General features: G+C 47.9%; 1 protein-coding gene across 7 annotated transcripts in view; it reads right to left on the reverse strand.

Moving 5' to 3' along the window:
- Positions 1 to 19,740, reverse strand: part of Tiam1 (TIAM Rac1 associated GEF 1) — a 349,838-nt gene that overhangs the window by 15,169 nt on the left and 314,929 nt on the right. For 6 of the 7 annotated variants that reach the window (XM_029470566.2, XM_029470562.2, XM_029470564.2 and 3 more), the window contains 6 exons: positions 11,090 to 11,269; positions 9,973 to 10,041; positions 9,557 to 9,682; positions 7,462 to 7,570; positions 2,937 to 3,116; positions 2,475 to 2,593 (listed from right to left, as the gene is read on the reverse strand). In XM_029470566.2, the coding sequence (XP_029326426.1) occupies positions 2,475 to 2,593; positions 2,937 to 3,116; positions 7,462 to 7,570; positions 9,557 to 9,682; positions 9,973 to 10,041; positions 11,090 to 11,269 (783 nt within the window). Of the gene's footprint in view, positions 1 to 2,474; positions 2,594 to 2,936; positions 3,117 to 7,461; positions 7,571 to 9,556; positions 9,683 to 9,972; positions 10,042 to 11,089; positions 11,270 to 16,142; positions 16,576 to 19,740 lie in introns of those variants that run through there. The other variant, XM_029470568.2, reaches the window with a different exon arrangement.

The raw sequence follows: 19,740 nt of genomic DNA on the forward strand, positions 1-19,740 counted from the left end.
GGCCATGCTTCAGATCCTAGAAAACGAGAGATTTCACTTCTGAAGGATAAATGGCGTCTACTGACGTTGCAGCACGTGACTCTAGGTGTTCCGACTGTGTTCATGCACAGCGACAACCCGGCAGCCGCCTCAGCACCAGGCAGCTCGCTTCCATTCTCCAGGCCCAGCTGCCAGCCGCTCTGACGGGGATCAACTCTCGGACTGAACATGCTTCCCTTGACGGGGGTTCTAGGAATTATGGCAATTATTGCTGGGGCATATCATTACCAAGAATAAAAATATTAAGCGTTCATATCAATACACTTATTGATATTAAGTAACACACACTGAGCAAACTGGCAGGACATCTACAGCTAAGGGAACCAGTCTCCATCATCACTCTCCACATACTTCCCGTGGAAGAGTGTATACATAATTAATACTCAGGAGATGTGCTGAGATACAGTCTTAGGGAGTTTGTCTTTAAAAAGTCTTTGTGATAGGAGGGTTAAACTCTATTTCCTCCAGGAAACAAAATTGTGTGTGTGTGTGTATGTGTGTGTGTGTGTCACTGTGGCATGTATGTGATTATTATATAATGTGACTGTGGTGTGTATGTGGTATATGTATATGATGTGTGTGATTGTGGTATGTATGTACATATGGTGTGTATGTATGTGTATGGTATGTATGGCACATGTATATGGCAGGTGTGTGTGGTAGGTGCAGCATATGTGTGTGTTGTGTACATGTGACACTCACCTTCTGTTACACGATGTTCTAGTACCTCCTGCCAGACTCTAGATCCCTGCCCATGTGAGTTGGGGCACAGCCATGACTTGAGTTATGAACTTGGCATAGCACATCTCTATCAGACCTCAAGAACTTCTACAGTCCTGCCATGGATACCCAAGACAGCAATCCGGCTCCTGCAAGGATCTATCTGGGTCCTAGAAAGAAGTCTTGAAAGGCATGGATAAAAATGGACTGCCATCACCTCCGAGACGTCCTGACAACTTTCCACTCAGTGACAGTACCAAGAGGCTCAGTGCTGCTCACTCTGCCCAGTCGCAGCCCTTGGGTCTCCAGCTGCCTTTTGGTTTCTTCTCCCTTTGAAGCCTCCAGAGCAATGGACCACTAAGGGAAAATATCCCCTTGGCTACTTCTAATTTGCTAGGCACTGGAACCAACATTCCCCGAACTATCATTTATCAAGTACCAGTTATGTGGCTGGTACTTGATGAAAACTAGATATCCTAACCCGGAGACTCAGAGTCACACCTCAGAGGCATTCACAGAAATAGCCCACACTGGGTAAGGGCATTCACTTCCTCATGCAATACAAATGAAAACAGAGACCCCCAAAGGCAAAGAACAGAACATCAGATGCATGTTTACTCTGCCAAGAAACAGCTCAGGTGAAAATAAAGATTCATGTAGCCTTGAGCATAGTCAGTTCGATGCCTAGGAGGCACACCATGGAGTATACCTGAAGAACTGCCTAGGTTAAGGCTGGCCTTGGGGGATACTTTATAAGGGGTGGGGAGGTTCATCTTAACCAGAGGCAGGGATCAGGACTGGGAAAAATGGAGACGGTGAACTGACCACCAGTATGTGTGTAATGCTCTCTGACTTTACAACACAATGTGACCAGCTCCTTCAAGCATCTGTCACTGTGACTTCCCTGCCATATGGACTTTACCCTGAACTGTGAGCCAACATAAGCCCCCTTTTAAGTGCTATGGTCTGAGTATTTCCTCAAAGTGACAGTAAAAGAAACTATGACATATGGGGCTTTAAAGACAATAGTCCTGATGTATAGCAGTTTCCTCAAGATTGAAGTATTCCATCTCCCAGGAAGATCCTCAAGAGACATTAAATAACTCAAAACAGCTTCAGGAAGTCCCTGAAACTGACAGGATTCACCGTAACACACCCCCTCCCCTCCCCACCCCCCCCCCACCCCCCCAGTAAGCAAAATAGACAGCCCAGAGTCACTCTCAGACAAGTCAGGATGCAGTGAATATTCTTAGCCCAGACCAGCTGCCCTGAAGAAGCAGAAACCAGCTCCTGGAAGAGTTTTAGATCAACTGAGTCACTTGGAAAGGACACTGTCCAACCTGTTGAACTACCTGCAGGCTGTGCAGTGAGCTCCAGGTTCCCAGCTTTTGTTAGCTGTCACCATGCTGGGGTGGGCTTTGGTGATACAGCTGTCCTTGAGTCACTTCTGCTCCTGTGAGTAACCCCTTACCCATATATATTCCTATATGTAACCCCAATAAAACTCACTGGTTTGCCAAACTAGACTTGGTGGTGTCTGTACTGTGGTCTATCATGGGGTGCTTTCTTGAGGTCGGTGTTTGTATTTCCTGAGGAAAAGTGTGGTTGCGCAACAGCAGCCAACGGAAACAATCGCACCTCATAAAAAGAGAGTATCATGCCGGGAGGGGGGGAGTTAGGGGGATGGTGGAGGGGGGTTCAACAACACTCCTCACCTCTTTCTTCTCTCCCGTCTGCTCAGCAATCAGCTGGTCAAACACAGCACCAAACTCTTCGTGGATCTTCTGCATCTCATTGATGTGACTGGCGACCTTGTTCATAGTCTTGATGGCCACTAGAAGAACACACGAATTGAGAAGGAGCTGTGCAGAGGTTAGGCTGGGACAGGCATGGCCGGTGTGTGTGTGTGTGTATGCATATGCATGTGTATGTATGCATGCATGTGCATGTGTTTGCACGTGCACGTATGTACATGTGTGTCTATGCATGTATATGTGCATGTATGCTTGCATGTACATGTGTTTGCATGTGCATGTATGTACGTGTGTGTGTATGCATGTGCATGTGTGAGTGCATGCATGTGTATATATGTGTTTGCACACGCACATATGTATGTGTCTGTTTGTGTGTCTCTGTGTGCGTGTGCGTGCGCGTGTCTGTGTGTAACGTCTGCTCACCGTCCAGGTGGTAGTGTTCCTCACTCTCCGCATCGGTCAGTGCAAACAGCTCCCTGAGCAGAAGCGGGTACTTGAGGACCCTCTGGATGGGTTTGATGAGGTAAGACTCGAGGGTGGACGAGTGCTGCTGCCTCGGGTTCTGGGCATCCAGGAATGCCTTGAAGGCCATGTCCGTCTTGGCTGGAAGGGAGAGAACACAGGCCGTCAGGCACACTCCATCTAATTTCAAGGCTTCTTTTTATGGGACTGGGCACAGCAGGCTCTGGGGAGCCGGAGAGGTCTCTGCTGAGGCACGCATGGGATGGGCCTGTCAGCCGTGTGTGATTGTCGGGGACGAAGACTAATTAAAGGATTTTGGTCACCCTCCTCATATTGAGCATGTCTTGCCATTCTGACATGTGACTCTTACTGTCCTTGGGGAGAATGTTCTTCGCAGGCCTAGCCAGCTCCGAAGATAGCACATGATTTGCCTGAAAGAATCAATTCAGAGAGCATCTCTCCCACACCTGCTAATTCTAGAAGGTGCTGATGTTCCGGGTCCCCAGCCGCTGGGGCAGATGTCACACTGGTGGCTCAGCATCTGCCCCAGCCCAGAGGCCACTGAAGTTATTCAAGCTGGCATGCTATTCCCCCATGTCCTGAACAATCCCAGTGCTTCCCCTAAGGGACATACTGCATGGCTGCCTCCTTCTCCTGGGACCTGAGACTGACAAACTGTGGATGTCCTCTGATCTACCACTCAATAATCCCAGCACCTCCAGCTGCAATCTCCTCCTGGTTCCCAAGCTTCTAAACACTTCAGTGTTGAGAGGAATTAAAAAACAAGCAGAAAACAAACAAACAAATAAAAACAACATTAAAAAAAAAAAAGACTAAAACAGGAACAGAAAGAGCATCCTACATCTCCTTAAAGTGGAGTGAGGCAGGATCCTCGGACAACCTGATGTCAGCTCTGCAGCCTACCAGGTTAGCTTCTGGATGGTGGGGTTCACCCCACTGAGCTCGGCGCTCTGTCAAGAACCTCATGCCCAGTCTCACTTTCATCTGTGTCCCAGCTGGGATGGCAGGCGGCCCAGGGAGCCGTGGAGAAGGGTACCTACCAGCATGGTGGGGAAATGGCTAACGGCTTCCAGATGCAGGGGGGAAGCAAAATACACGGAAAGGGAGGGACAGTCTATAACTTCACTGTGGATGTCAACAATGTCTGGGCTGGTGAACGCGTGTGACTGTGCTGGCAGGGTGGCTGCCCCACTGTGGGCCTGTCAGGTGACGAGTGAGCTGCTCCTCCACACCCTCCCTTGCATGTTCCTACTGCTCGGTTACTTTTGAGTTGCGGCCTTTGAACCGATCAGTCCACAAGACTCATCCCTGCCAGGACAAACTCCTCCTCCATACTCAGGACCGTAGTCTTCACCAGGATTGTGTCTGCTCATCAGAAGTTAGACACAGCCCTCCGTGGTCCCAGATTCTTCAGAGGAACCTGATGGTTCTTGAAGAAATGAGCCGTTTCCTAAAAGGCAGTGCTTACTCGTGTTCTTATTAAAATCAATCCCTGCCCCCGGTTAGTTACATAAGACTTGAGATACTGTGTAAGGGCCTCATGAAAGAGTGAGTCTTCTGCCTTTACCCAGCAAGGAAAACATCAGTCCTAGGAAAAGGAGCCCACAAGGCCACAACTTCTGAGCCCTTTGAAATCCTGTTAGGAAGAATCAAGAGCCCCCTGTGTCTCTGATCCCAGCACTCGGGAGGCAGGGGCAGGTGAGTCTCTGTGAGTTCATGGTTAGCCTGGTCTACATGACAAGTTCCAGGTTAGATGGGGCTACAAAGTGAGACCCTGTCTCAAAAGGAGAAAAGGGAGCGAAGTTAAAAACAAAGCGGGGGAGGGGAGAAGGGCGGGGGGGATCGGATTCTGCAGGTTCAGATCATGACTCTCCTTTCAAAAAAAAAAAAATCTCTGGAGGAAAATGACAGGGTGACACTGGCCTACACGCACTAGGGACACTTGTCTAGCTCGAGAGCTGTCCCAGGGAGACTGGCTTCTAATATCTGATCATGTTCAGAGAGGGCCTAGGAACCTCCGGCCTGAAAAGCACACCGTGGCTCTCCAGTGCAACCTCGTAGCTGTCGGTCACTAAGTCATGAACTGCATTTCCTATGAGGAAGGAGTGGGCTTCCCTGAACATGTGCAGTCCTCCCACGAACACATGTAGTCCTCCCACCCTTCCCGGCTCAGTCTGCTAAGAATCATACATAGAAACAAGCTCTGGGTCTCAAAAAACCCACAGCTCAACTGACAACTAGAAAAATGTAGGTCACAGCCGGGCGTGGTGGCGCACGCCTTTAATCCCAGCACTCGGGAGGCAGAGGCAGGCGGATTTCTGAGTTCGAGGCCAGCCTGGTCTACAAAGTGAGTGCCAGGACAGCCAGGGCTACACAGAGAAACCCTGTCTCGAAAAACCAAAAAAAAAAAAAAAAAAAAAAAAAAAAAGAAAAATGTAGGTCGTGCCTACTGTTTTATGGGACAATTGGGAGTGAAGGTATGGTTTTCAGATTCGAGAAAATATTAGTGAATTGAGAAAAAAAATCTACACAGGCAAAATTTAACTGAATGATTTTAAAAGTACTAACTGCTTGGAAAATGATTATGCATGCATACCTTCACTACAGAGCAAAAATTCTAATAACGGCTATTCTGGCATTCCAATAATGATTAGCAATCAATAAAGGTTTTAAAAGAAACACACCCACACAGCCAACACAGCACTGTGAAAATGGATTAAGATCAGACCACATGACAGGGAAATTCTGAGAACCCTGCTGCCTAGACTAGCACTCCCAGCATGCCTGCCTCATGCTGTCCTGGACAGGGTCTTTTGTCACCCAGAGACCTGCATTACTCTAGCATTTCCTAAAGTTCAATGAAGTGAAGCTGGTCCTCTTGGGCAGCAAACATCAACCCAACATATGGAAATCATTCATCCAGGCATTTGATGAGCAGAGGCATCGCTTCTCGGCCTTTTGGCTAAGACCAAGTGTGATGAGCAGCGGCTTTCTTGGCAACCACAGAGCAATGCTGAGGTGAAGCACCCGCGTTTCCATAGATCATTCTGAAGCCACACCTTCCACTGATTCCACCCTCCAAAGCACCCCCTCTGTCTGCAGCAGAGGGTGACACACATGGTAAGCACTACACTGACACCAAAGGTGAAAACCTTTAAATAAACTGGATTAAAAATAAAAAAGACCAGGTCTAGCCAGATAGTCTATGCTGGTCTTGAACTCGAGACCTACCTACTGTCTCAGTTTGCTGCGTGCTGGAGTTACAGATGGGTGCTGCCACAAGGGACCAGACACAGGTTTTAAAATGGGTCTGCAGTAATTACACAAAGCCAAGCGGTAGGCTGTGCTATCTTTATATATACTTACACGATGACTGGTGGGAATGATCAGAATACCCGTCAAAAACAGCCTCACCGATTTGTGTCGATAACACTGTTTCCTCTAACTAGTGTTACCCACCACCACTCCGCCACACGCTTTGATTTTTCTCTTGCAGGAGCTGGGGCTTGACCCCACGGCTAGCTCTCTGCACATAGGGTGAGCGCTCTACCTGCCCGTTGTGCTAGAGCCTTTCTGTGCACACAGACCATATCCCTCCCCTTTAGCTGCACTATCTATCTACCTGCTAACCGTCCTCTTCCTAGGAACCCATCCAGTCCCCCTTGCCTCTGGTGACTGCCATTCCTCTCTTATCTCTGAGAGATCAGCTTTCGCCTGTCGATGACCACCACACAGTGAACTGTGGAGGCTGCAGAAAGTTTATATATCTTCGAAACCTCCAAGGAAAGTGTCCAGAAGTGCAGCACAGGGGCAGGCAGTGTTTGTCTTACACACATAATGCATTCAAGGTTTGATTCTCAAGGAGAGGGGATGGGGAAGAGACGGGAGGGGGAAGGAGAAAATAGAGGTGGGTAGAAAGGAGAAAGAACAGGAAGAAGGGAAAGGGAGAGAAGGAGAGGAGAAAGGAAGTGGAGGGGGCAGTAAGAGAACTCTCCCAACATAAAAACTATACTTTGGACTGTGTAAGAATAACTACACTAAGAGTAATTTTCACGAATAACTGAAATCCTTCGGTAGTCACACTGATGGCCGCTGGCACACACCTACGCATGAAAACAAGCTCGTGAAAGACGACCTTCCGGAACGGAGTTGGAGAAGCACAGTGGTCATCACAGAAATGAATGAGAAGGAAGGGTAAAGGGGGCTGCACACCACTGCAGGAAGACCTGCTGAATCGGGCCCAAGATGGCTCAGTCAAAACTTCCAGTGCAAGAAAACTCATAAATGATGAATTTAAGACAGTAATACATCTCTCTCCTCAAAACCAACACTGTGGCATACGGGATGTCAGCCTCGCACACCGGCGCCTCTCGGATTTCTCTCCAAGAGCCATCCACCACAGCCACCCACACATACGCGAACCAGCAACCAGCACACCCGTCCAAACCACCGGACCCTGCCTTACCTTTCACCAGGACCTTGGGGACTTTTGTGTGGCTCGCACAGAAGGCACTGTAGAGCTTGAAGCGGTCTGCGTAGTACAGGAAGGATCCCCCCAGAGAGAACAGCACTTTCTAGATTAAAGAGAAGAAGTGAGATGGGTTCGTGCCCCTTCTCATTTAGACGAGGCGAGAACAGGAGGAGATCACCTCTGCCTCACTCTGCACCAACCCCAGTCTCCGGGCCTTCCAAAGCATTTAAGCCCCTCCGTCGTCTCCCAGGGAGCAGACAAGAACCTAAGCGACACCAACGCAGAAGACGTTCAAGTGTAGAAAGCAGGCGTCATCTCTTCAGCCTGGACATGCTGCCCCGAGGTGATCAATCACCCTGGGACAGATCTTCCCTGTTAGGGCAGATACACTTGGTGTGTGGCTTTCTATCCCTCCCATTTGCCCTATGAATGAGGAGCGAGCCTCAGAAGGTCCACAAGGGTCTGGTCCTGCTCAGGGAGGGGCTTTCTTCATTTAGGCTTAGAATTAAAACACAGAACTGACGAGGTGAGTCACCAGTTATAACTACCTGCTATAAAAACCTGGGAACTTCTCTCCCTGGAACCCGTGGAAGGGTGGAGGGGGAGGACCAGCTGGCCTCCAAATGCTCACCGTGGCACGTGTGTCAGCACACATGACAACAATAATAAATATTTTTTAAAAATAATTAAGAGTTAGGTTCCAAGCAAGGGCTTAAGACTTTACATATGAATGATAACCTGGGCTCACAGACACAAAGTTTATCCAACACACAGTGTGGAGGAAGTCCAGGTCATCTACTAATAAAGGAAATGTCTATTTTAGACCACACGTAATTGGCATCCACGGTAATCAGAGACTTGAAGTCTCTTCCTTCATGTTCACCTCTTCCTCTACTTCTCCAGGGCCACGGCTACAGGTCTATGTAAGATGTGGCTATCCGAGTCATGATCACAAATTAGACAGGAAAAGCTGGGAAGAATCACAAAACAACACCACTTTATTCACAGTAGCGGTTACCAAGTGTTTGTCATACAGGTACCAGAAAAAAGTTATCTCCGATATGTGTTGCACATGATGGGAGAGACTCCTACTGCAGATGCCCTGTGCTGTCACCTGCAGGACTGTGGAAGGCCCCACAGTCTAGCATGCACTGCAGAGTCCCAAGAGGAAGTTCCATCAGCCGGATGTGAACCAGCTCACGTTATCATAGCTGCCTGCGGGTGGGAGGCAGTGCGAGGTAGGAGCAGGAAATCACAAGTGACAGGAACTGACTTTTGAAGATGATTATGTCATTGCCCTGACTATAGTGACGGCTTCACAGGCACTTAGGAATGTGTGTGTGTGTGTGTGTGTGTGCACATATGTGTGTGTATATGTATGTGTCTGTGCGTGTGCATGTGTGTGTTGGTGTGTATATGTGCTCGTGTATTAGTGTGTATGTATACAGACACACATACACACACACACATATATATGTGATAATATATATATGTACATGTATATATATATATATATATATATATATATATATATATATATATTCTCAGATCCTATACTTTAAATATGGGTGGCGCTTTGTCAATGACATCACAGCTGATCCTAGTGTTAAAAGCACAGGAGGTGTGACATGTAAGCCAGCACACACATCATTGAGTTTTGTTGATTTGAAATTTGGCACAGGAAACTCCTGCCAGGGAATATGAACCTAGGGAGAGGAACTGAGCCACGTGTGAGTAACCCTTCCGGGGGCCATAGTCACAATCATCACCAAGACCACAAGGACACTGTGCATTTGGACAGGGATCACTATGTCCATCAAAATTCCCCAGGACAACATGGATTCTCCTTACTAAGAGACCCAAGGGACTAATTTAATTTTGTTACTAGCTAACGTAACCTTCAGGTCTATGCTGCTTCCAAAGGAGACACTGGCAGCTAAATACGTTTAATCAAGTCCACGGCATCAGACAACGCTCCTGAAGTTCAGAGCTCCGCCTGCAGCACAGCGTCAGGCATTCAGCCTGACCCACAAGACAGGCAGCAGCAGCACAGAGGGGTGGCTTTATGCAGCTTAAGGACCTGGCTTACCTTGAACTGGTCAACCTTCTCAAGCTTCTCCAAGTCAGGGACCAGTCTTACTCCATCTTCTAGAGTTTTAAGGAACTCGACTTGAAACTCCACCATTTCGGTTAAATTTCCAAAAAGTACATCAAGCTAGAAAACAAAAAAGAATGGAATCTACCCTGTATCACATGAGGGTTCACCAACTTTACTTGGGCCTGACTGCACGGTTTCTGAGTGCTAAAGAGTCTACTCTTAGAGAATAGGGCAGTCGCTCTTGTCCCAAGTGTCCATCAAGACTTAACAAGCTGCATCTGACCTGCTGTGACCCAATGGATCAAGATGCACCCCCGCCTCAGTGTTAGAAGGGCTCAGTCTCCCACTCCTCACTAGCAGGTCAACAGCAGTGTGAACCTCACAAGATCAACACAGCCCCACCATACCTCATCCTGGGTGAGAAAGGTCTCCTTCTGCAGGGGCTTCAGGTATCTCTCCATGAGGCAGTTTAAGTCCTACAAATTGGAAGGACACTTCATTAGCATACCTCAAAGTCTGCAAGGAATCTATGGGATTGAAAGACAAACTGTGTTCCGGACTCTGAGGAGCCAGGGATGAAAGCCCATTACCACAGGAAGAAGCAGGCTTCTTCTACAAGGAGCACAGACCCTGCAGGCCCCATGGGCACTTCGGAAATCAACTCTTAAGCTCACGTTATACTCTGGGGCTAGGCAGCTACGTACAAAATGGACATGACGGTGTCCCGATAAAACTTTATTTGCAAAAACAGGCAGCAAGGTTGGATATTGCCTGCGGGTCACAATATGCTAAACTTACAATATTTAGCTGTGTTTAGACTAAAATGGGAGCAGTTAAAATGGATGGCCAGTCCTGGTTGCATAGACTTATGATCCTAGTATAGGAGAGGCTGAAGCAGAATTACTTTCCATTCAGGGCCAGTTTGGACTCCAGGGTGAAACCCTGTCTTAGAAAAACAAAAAGCAACCGGATCGCTCTGCTGTCAGACTGGGGTAGGAACAGAACAATTACTAACACACAGGAAACAGATGTGAGCCTTCCCTGGGACTCATGTCCTTCTGCTTGCACAGGCTCATAACCAGTGAACCATCTCACCAGGCCCTAAATCCAGATATAGCAGCAGCTTATAATACAGTTAGAAAAGTCAGAAGGATGATTTAATATCCACCAACCGTATGAATATATAAAATAACAACTAACAATCAATGTTAATCAATATTCTAGTTCTGTAAAAGAAATCAAGATCTCCATGTCCATAATTGGACCTCCGTGTAGGTTTACACCCAGGCAATGGCCCCCTTCACTCTTTCCTTAAGAGAAGGTCGGTAAGGCCTTGAGGCTTGCGTGTGTGTGTGTGTGTGTGTGTGTGTGTGTGTGTGTGTGTGTGTGTGTGTGTGTAGAGATGGGGGGAAGGTTGGGGGTGGGGTTTGGAGGCTGGGAGGCTGGGAGGCTGAGGGGTTTGGAGGCTGGGAGGCTGAGGGGTTTGGAGGCTGAGGACGCTGGGCACCCGGGAGGCAAACGTACTTTCACATAGGTGCGCTCAGTCTCCAGCAGTTCACAGATCACCTTACGCAGTTTATCCGCATCCGACAGCTGTCGTGTGGTTGCCAGCTGAGGGCTTGTGGCATCCTGAGGGGACGGGCTTGAGTCAGAGGGGCTCATCTCGTGCAGACTCCGGCAAAACGCTGCAACCTGTTCTGTGCTCTGTGGGGCACAGCAGATAGTGTCACCTCTCAGCAGGGAGCCTTGCTGCCCCATAACCCCGTCCCCCACAAGGCATTTTTCAATGTAAGGAATGCTAGTGAGTGAGAGCTCACTTCCCCTCGGGCACACTATTGTATTAATACTCATTCACAGGGTGTAAGAAGGGCTATAACTCCTACTGACCAGCTGAAACAAAGGAGGCCCAGAGAGGTTAAGTAACTCATTCAAGGTGACACAGCGGACCTGGGATTTGAACTACCTAAGCACATCTCAGAGCCTGTGATTTTAAGGGGTACTAGGGTGTGGGGGAGTGTGGGGACAGCCAGGGAGTGTATAGAGAAATGCTACCAAGGAATGAAACCCAGGCCTCAGAATCAAGTGCTCTGACACCAAGCTACTGCCCCAGCCCAAAGCCTAGACCCCTCCATGAGAACCTGACAAAGGAGAAGACAGAGGCATGGGATTAGTGCTGCCCGACACAAAGAACAAGGCTTCCCATTCAGTCCCGAGGCTGTTCCATACACTGTCCACTTATGTAGCCTGCTGGAAGACAATGTCTATCTGTAGCCACTAGAAACTCCCACGTGTAGACAGATGGCTGTGTTTTTGTGAGTTCTGCTGTTTCCAGCTTCTTCTCTGAACAGAAGGCGAATGACCCTGAAACAGGCCACTGTGGAGCTCAGGACAAGACGGAGGGGAAGGCTGCAGTGATTGCCCAAGATTGCTTTCTCCATCTCAAGTTTAGGATTCTCCAGTTCCACCCTACAGAGTGATGGCAACGGCTGTCTGCAGTGTAAGCTGATGAAAAACCCAGTGGGCTCAGCAGCTTAGCTCACTGAAGCCCCGTTCTCCTCACCACCCCAATGACATGGCTCAGATCCTTTAAATGGGGACCTATGGTGGGATCGGAAGGACCTGGGATTTGGCTTGGGATGGTTTTTAAGGACAAGGTCTCACTATATAGCCCTCGATGTCCTGGAACTCACTATGTAAACCAAGTTGGCCTCGAACTCAAAGACATGCTAGCCTGTCTCTGTTTCCTGGGTGCAGAGGTCAAAGGTCTGGTGGAATGGACTGCCCCAGGCACTGTTTTGGAGCAAGGAACCTTATTTGTCTGTCAAATGCACATGAATCAATCACGTTGGGTGGATACCTTCCACCTTACATTTCTCTTCAATCCCCTTGTTGTCTATCTCAGGTGCGGATAAAAAAAAATTATTCCTTTATCACCTAGGGAGAACATCCTTTTCTCAAATAAGTAAGGCAGGAACACTAAGACCTGGTCTATAGATACAGTGAAGGGTCATTTGCATATGCAAAAGACAACGCAGAGTTACTCAGAACCTCCTGAGGTTCCTAAGGGGCAGCACAGGGCAGGAAAGCTCAGAGCCTGGACTGTGCTTCACACAGCAGGCATTCCAAGTCTCTTATAATTGCCATGGCTTATTTATGGCTACTGCTAACTCCGCTACCTGCCAGAAAGAGCATGTCACCTGTCACAGGTACTCTTCAGTACCCTCCAGGGAACCGTGGGGTTTAGACGTGTAATATCCCTTAGGTGACAGAAGGCTCACCCAAATGGGCTGCTCTGTATGCTATGTGAGTGTTATCTCAGTAAGGCTGCTAAAAAGGAGAGACTGCCGGTTTTCACCAAAGCCTCTTTGTGCAGAAACAATGGAATTAGTTATGATAGGACTTCACTAACTTGGGGTTATCTTGATATAGTCAAATTGGGCTTTGTCATAAAAATAGAAACAAGGGGAACAAATATAGTCATCTTAACATAATGTTCACGTCCCCTTTTAATGATCTAATGGTAATTAAGACAGTGTGGTTACGAGGGAATAAAAATTGTGCCCTTCTGGAGAAAATCTCACGTGCAGAAGATGATAAAAGCTGAGTGAGTGCCCAGCCCCCATCCTAACACAAATTTCCCGGGGTTGCTCTGGTTTGCCACCTGGCCAAGGAGGCTAACAAACAAAGGCGCCCATGGCACTTCTGTGTGCACCATGCGCCTGTGCAATTCCATCTGTAACATGGCACCACTGTGTGCACCATGCACCTGTGCAATTCCATCTGCAACCACAGCTGGCTGTCCTTCACACACAGTTCCCATGACAAACGCACTCGGCACCAAACCCCAATTATCAGTAAAATACCCTTTCCTGTACTTTCAGCACTGAGACGGTTACCCAGGTGACTCTGGGTACCACTCCACACAGAACCCTCGGCTGCACAAAGGCAGCCAGCGTCGTAAGAGGTTCTCACATACACCAGAAGCAGGGCATCCCAAAAGACATGACCCATCACACTGGGTCACTGCGCGCAGGCTAAATACAGGAGGTGTGGAATGGGATTTCTGAGGTTTTGATTCCTCCGTGGTATCATGAATACCCAAAGATATCCACTTGCCAGAGTGTGGACAAGGGAGCGCCTTGGTCTCTGTGAGGTAGCATCTCAGTCTTGCCGCTCTGCATCCCCACAACCAGAGGCCTTCCTGGATGGTTTCCCTAAGCAGCCTGGCTATTCTCCTCTCTCTCTCTCTCTCTCTCTCTCTCTCTCTGTGTGTGTGTCTACATACTTATATATTCGAGCATACACATACATTAAGTGTGATTATCCAACTTTATCTTTGGGGTGACTTTCTCAGTTTTGCACTATCAGTGGAAAACACTAAATTTGTCTTGGCTCTTCCAGGGAACACCCTGCTTGCAAAATCTTTATCAAAGTGCATTGTGTTTTATGCTCTTATGTTTTGTGCACAACAGCTCTATTAGTTGTCACGCATCTCTTAATGCGCCTAATTTAACATTAAACTTCATCAACAGCGTGTGTGCGTAAGGAACCCAGTACATGCAGGAATTGCTACTGTGCACCCAGCCACGGCTTCTGGCATCCACTGAGAGTCTCAAGATGTAGCCCCTAAAGATAAAAGGGAGGCTGTTCCTCAGTTTCCCTTTAGAGGGCTTAGGCTCAGCCTCAGCCACTCCTTCCTCGTTAGGGCCATTTCTGAGTGTTCTCTGAAGCTGAACGGGACCCCTCACACCATTCTGCTCACTCACTCGTGATACAGGCTTCCGGGTGTGTCCTAAGGTACTGACTTTGAAGTAGGTGCCTTTTTCCCCCCACTGCTAATACATGTTACGTGAAAACGAATAAAACTTTCATAATACATGGAGATATAATGAGTAGCATGTTTCTGTTTGGAGAGAATTTAAAGGATACTATAAGGTTTGAGAATTTTGGTTGGTTAAAATATTACCCCCAAAATATCCTTTCAAGCACCTACGAAATGGTGCTCCTTTGGGCTCTCTCAAGCTATCAGTTTCACATATGGTTGGCCAGCTAAATCTCCAGCTCCCTACATCTGCCTTCCACTGTGGCCAAATTCCTAACGCCACAAGGTCAATATGGACCCTGTCCACGTCACCTGCAGCGGTGCAGCGTGGAGAGAGGAAGACCTGCCCATCCATCCATCACTGGCTATCGGGAGGCTATGGGTCACTCACACACCCAGCCAGGCAGCCTGGGTGGGAAGTTCCCAACATGCTCCCGCTGAGAGCAGCCTGGGCTCAAGGAGAAAAAGAGGGGCAGGTACTTGCAGTAGGGAGCACAAGACACTCTGCACTTGAGGACCGGTCACCATAGAAACCAAAGAGCAGCACTCGCGGGCACTGGAGAGTTTTAAACTGTTGAAGGGGGCAGAGGTGCCTGCCCCCAGACAAAAGGGAGAATTAGCCAACACAAGGAGGCAAGACAACAAAGGAGGAGCAGGGCCACTTTCCTGGCGGTGTGAGAGAGGCCTGGTGTTTATAACATCCTCTCCCCCGACCCCGTTCAAGATGAAAAGAAAGGACAACAGAAGAGGCGACAGACTCCTGAGGACACTCTATCAACTGGAGCCACCCAGCTGCTTAAGCCTTCCTGTTATGCAACCACCAAAGGCACCGTCGTTGGCCTGCAGATGAGCAACTTCTGAAAGTGTTCTGACTCTGACCGATTTAACACTGCCCACGGATTTAAAAGAAAGGAGGGAGAATGGCCTCAAATCTTACAGCCTTTATTTAAGCTTTTTTGGGGGGGAGGGGAAAGGGGGAGAATAATGAAGCTAAAAAAAATTCACAATTTTAGAGGGCATTACAGTCATTCACAGTTCCTATAATTCTTTACCTGCTTTTGGGTGGCTTCTAACAAATTTCAAACAAGGAACAGCTAAGCCCTGGACTGTCAAAGTTTGTTTCACTAAGTGACAGCACTGGTATCAGAAGGCTGCTTTTGTGGAGCCCGTTCCTTGCCAGGAGCCCGCTCTGCATTTCTTTGCGGAGCATTACCGTTTACTGCCAGAGCTGGATCTACTGAAGTAGGTCAGCGAATGTTAAACTGTCCTTACCCACTGCAAGTCAGCATATAGAAGACCCAAAGGGGCAAGCACAGTCCCAGCTGCTGGCTGCACACTGCTTTCCCCGTCCCAGGTCAGAGGTGGGAGGTGGGGGAAAGGGGCATAGTGGATCAGTCACAAAATACGTTCCAAATCTCAATAGACAAAAGGAAAGGGGGAAAACATCAGTAACAGTTAGGAAGATTTAAAAAAAAAAATGAAATAAAAAAAGCCACAGCTGTCTACCGCCTAAATCTAAAGATAAATAAATAAATAAATATAAAGACCCAATACAAATTCAACTTCATGCAAATACTGACTGGCCCCCATCCACTGCGATCTATGTTCTTCGTTAACAAGGGAGTCCTGAAGGAAAAGGGGATGAAATGCAGAGGTGTGGGACAAGCATAAGCGTCATTAATAGAGCCTGGAAGGAAGTTTTCCCCAAAGCAGTGCACAGGGCGGGCGGAAAGAGACAGCAAGGCGCTCGCTCACCAGGTGAAGGGTGCGGTAGATAGAGTCGCCAGCCCTGTCGTTCTCGACCCTGGGCTTGCGCTTGATCTTCCACAGCGAAGACATCCTCAGGGATAGAGTCTCATGGTAATTCCTCCTAGCACCTCGTGCGCGCGCGTTCAGAAAGGAAGCCGAAGTTTCTTAAAATACTCAGAAAGCCCAGCTTTCTGAGAGCGCTCTCTCACCAGGATATCCCATGCTGGCTCTCCCGAGCAGACCTGGGACCACATCTCAATGCGGGTCTCGCGGTGGCCGCAACCCCCCCAGAGCGGCACCCGCTTCCCGACTCCAGCTCTGGGAGGCTATCAAAGGCGGCTACATCTTGGACAAGAACTCATGCTTTGATTTTTACCTGGCTCAACAACAAAAGTTCCAGAGAGAGGCAAAGCAGACAAGAAAACAAAGCCCAGCACGCCTCCCCAGATGCGGGTGGCTCTGCCCTGCAGCCAGTGGGATCAGCTGATTGGCTAGCGTCTCGAATGGCACAGGAATATTAAAAGTGCCCAGATAGCGCAACTTCGAGGCTCCCCACCACAACGGGGCGCGCCCTGCCCTGCCGCATTTTACACAGATGCTTAGATACAAAAACTGATACTTCCCAGGTGATTACAACATGTGTGAAAAGGGAACGATATGTGGTAGTGAATGAAAAAGTCAGAAAAAAAAATTATTCTAATACATTTTCTAACTGGAAAACTCAGAAAAGCCAGAGCCACCAGGGAGCCCAGAACGCAGGACAGGACGCTGGGCTCCTCTGACCTCGGTTAATTAGCATTTTATTCCACAAGCAAGAGTTTTCAAGGAGAAGCTGTAAAGGGGAGTAAGTCACCCAGTGGATGAGGAGACCTGAGGCTGTCACCATGCCACCAGAGGAAGGAGGCAGTGACAAAGGGAGAGGTGACTACAGTCCCCTGCCTTGTGACAACGCCACCCATCAGTGCCACATTCCTGAATCATCTCCAGAGAACAAGCTCACCATTACCCACTTGCTCAGCTCCAAACGGCCGGGCACGGCCAAACCGCATTTAAAGGACAGAGAACAGCGACAGCTTTTCCCCTCCATCCGGCTCATTTGGAAGGAAACAGCAAAATAATAATAATAATAATAATAATAATAATAATAATAATAATAATAATAATAAAATGAAAATAAAAAAATAAATAGGAAGAAGACAATCATGGGGTCTCCGGCCTCACGCTTCCCAGCAGAATAAAAATTGATAACACAGCGGGCCATGGTGGTGCACACCTTTAATCCCAGAAGGCTGGCTGATCTCTATGAGTTTGAGGCCAGTGGGGTCAGGTCAACATAGTGAGCTCTAGGCGGGCCAGTAAGACCCTGTCTTTAAAAAAAAAAAAAGAAACAAGGAGGAAAAAGAATTCATTTCATTATTCTGTTGGGGGGCAGGCGTGCTTGTTATGGTCCGTGTGTGGAGGTTAGAAAACAATTTGCAGCAGTCAGCCTCTTCCATCAGGTGGTCAAGTTAGGGGTCGGGTTCCTTGTCTCCACCCAGTTTCTATTTATTTACTAGGTAAGTCTCTCTCTGCTTGATGAATGTGTGTGCATTCTGATGAGGCTTAATCTTCCCTCCCAGGTTACAGCAGCATACACTTCAAAATGAATGAATTCACACACCAAGACAGTCGATGCAACCAAAGCGGTTAACCTTAATCAAGAGGCACTTTAAGAAGATTAAGCGTTAGGAAGCCTGTTAAATGGTTCATGGCTGTGTATCTAATTGGCCTCTAGCTCCACTGATAAATGAGTTCCCTCTTTCGTGAAGCCTGGTATTCAATGCCAGCACAAAACAACCTGGTCTCGGGTGATTTAAATGGAGGGGGCACCAATAACACAAGGCCTGGAACAAGACTGTTCTCTTTTCTTCTTTTTTCTTTTCCTCTCAATACCACAGGACTGTATAGTGTCTCTCTCCTCTGTAAAATAGAACTGGGTGGCATCTCTTCCAGGAGTGTTGTCAAGATGAAATGAAATGGTACCCGATATATCCAAAAGATAAAATTAGTGTGGCTTTAATTGATTAATATACAGTGGAGCCCAGTCACCAAGATCTGCCAGTACAATTTGAAATTTCTGCTTTCAAACCTCTTAAATGAGAAACTTAACCTACCAGCAGGTGCTAACAGGAGCTCAGTGGTCTCAGGACTTCCTTGCTGTAATAAACACCATGCAAAGCAACTTGGAGATGAAAGGGTTTATTTGCCTTGTATTTTTGAGTCACACAGTCCATCCTGAGGGAAGTCAGGAGCTGAAGCAGAGGCCACTGAGGAAGCTTCCCCATGGCTTCCTCAGCCTGCTTTCTTATACCATGGAGGACCCCTGCAGAGGGGTGGAACCACCCACCCACAATGAGTTGGGTCTGCATTAGTCATTAACCAAGAAAATGGCACAAAGGCTTGCCTACAGGCCAATCTGATAGGAGCATTTTTTTTTTTAAATTGATGTTACTTCCAAGATGACTCAAACCTATGTCAACCTGACCAAAACAAACAAACAAACAAACAAAAACCAACCAGCACCTGCTCTTGCAGAGGACCAGAGAGATCAGTTCTCACTGCCCAAGAGTATCCCCTTACAACATCCTATATCACCAGGAGATCCAACTCCCTCTCTGGCCTCTGATATTTGTTTATTTGTTTAATTTGTTAAGTGACTTGTTAAGTGTCAAGGAATAGACTAAGCAGTTGGAGAGACCAACAGAGTCTTACAAGGTGATTGTCCTTATTAGCCCTAAGTCTTAACCATACTCAAGACTAGAGTCATGGGAGAGAAGGGACTGCCAGATCAGCATGGCCTCTGGGCAAGTCTGTGAGGCACTGTCTTGATTGGTGACTGAGGTGGGAAGGTTTAGCCCACCATGGGTGGCACCAATCCCTAGGCAGATTGTCCTGGACTCTCTATAAATAAGTTAGTAAGTCAAACATGGTAGTGGAGCTTTTAATCCTAGCACTAAAGAAGTAGAGGCAAAGGGATGTCTATGAATTCGAGGCCAACTAGGTCTGAATACCCAAGGGAGAGACGGGGAGGGAAGCAAACTAGTTAAGCAGGAGCCCTCGAGCAAACCGCAAACACCTCTTCCGTGTTTCTGCTTCAGGGTCCTGCCTTAACTTCTATCAGCTATGACCTGAAAAGCCTAAGATGAAACAAACCTTTCCCTTCCCTTAAGTAGATCACGGTCAGGGTGTTTTATCACAGCACCAGAGAAGGAACCAACACAGTGACTCCGTCTGAGAACTTGTCTTCTGGCCGTGGGGACTGAGGAGCAAAGGGGCTGCTGCGCACACAGCACTTGGTAAAAGAGCACAGACCCATGCAGAGTCCCGGGCAACAGTCACACTGTTTCACACCAGAGCAGCAAAAGAAAGTTTTTGCTCACCGTCTTCGACTTTAGAACAGTATAACTGGCTTAATAAAAAACCTTTTCCTTTCCCTTTAACGTAGAAGAGTGCACCTTGAACAAGAGCTGAGAGCAGATTGCTCAAATGCGGCTCATTACGGAGCCCCTAAGTGGCAGAAGGCACTGCTGACTCAATTATGCACACTTAGGACGATGCTTCATCC

Source organism: Mus caroli, unplaced genomic scaffold (assembly GCF_978045245.1).
Source record: "Mus caroli unplaced genomic scaffold, Mus_caroli_1 scaffold_17, whole genome shotgun sequence".
NCBI lineage: Eukaryota > Metazoa > Chordata > Mammalia > Rodentia > Muridae > Mus > Mus caroli.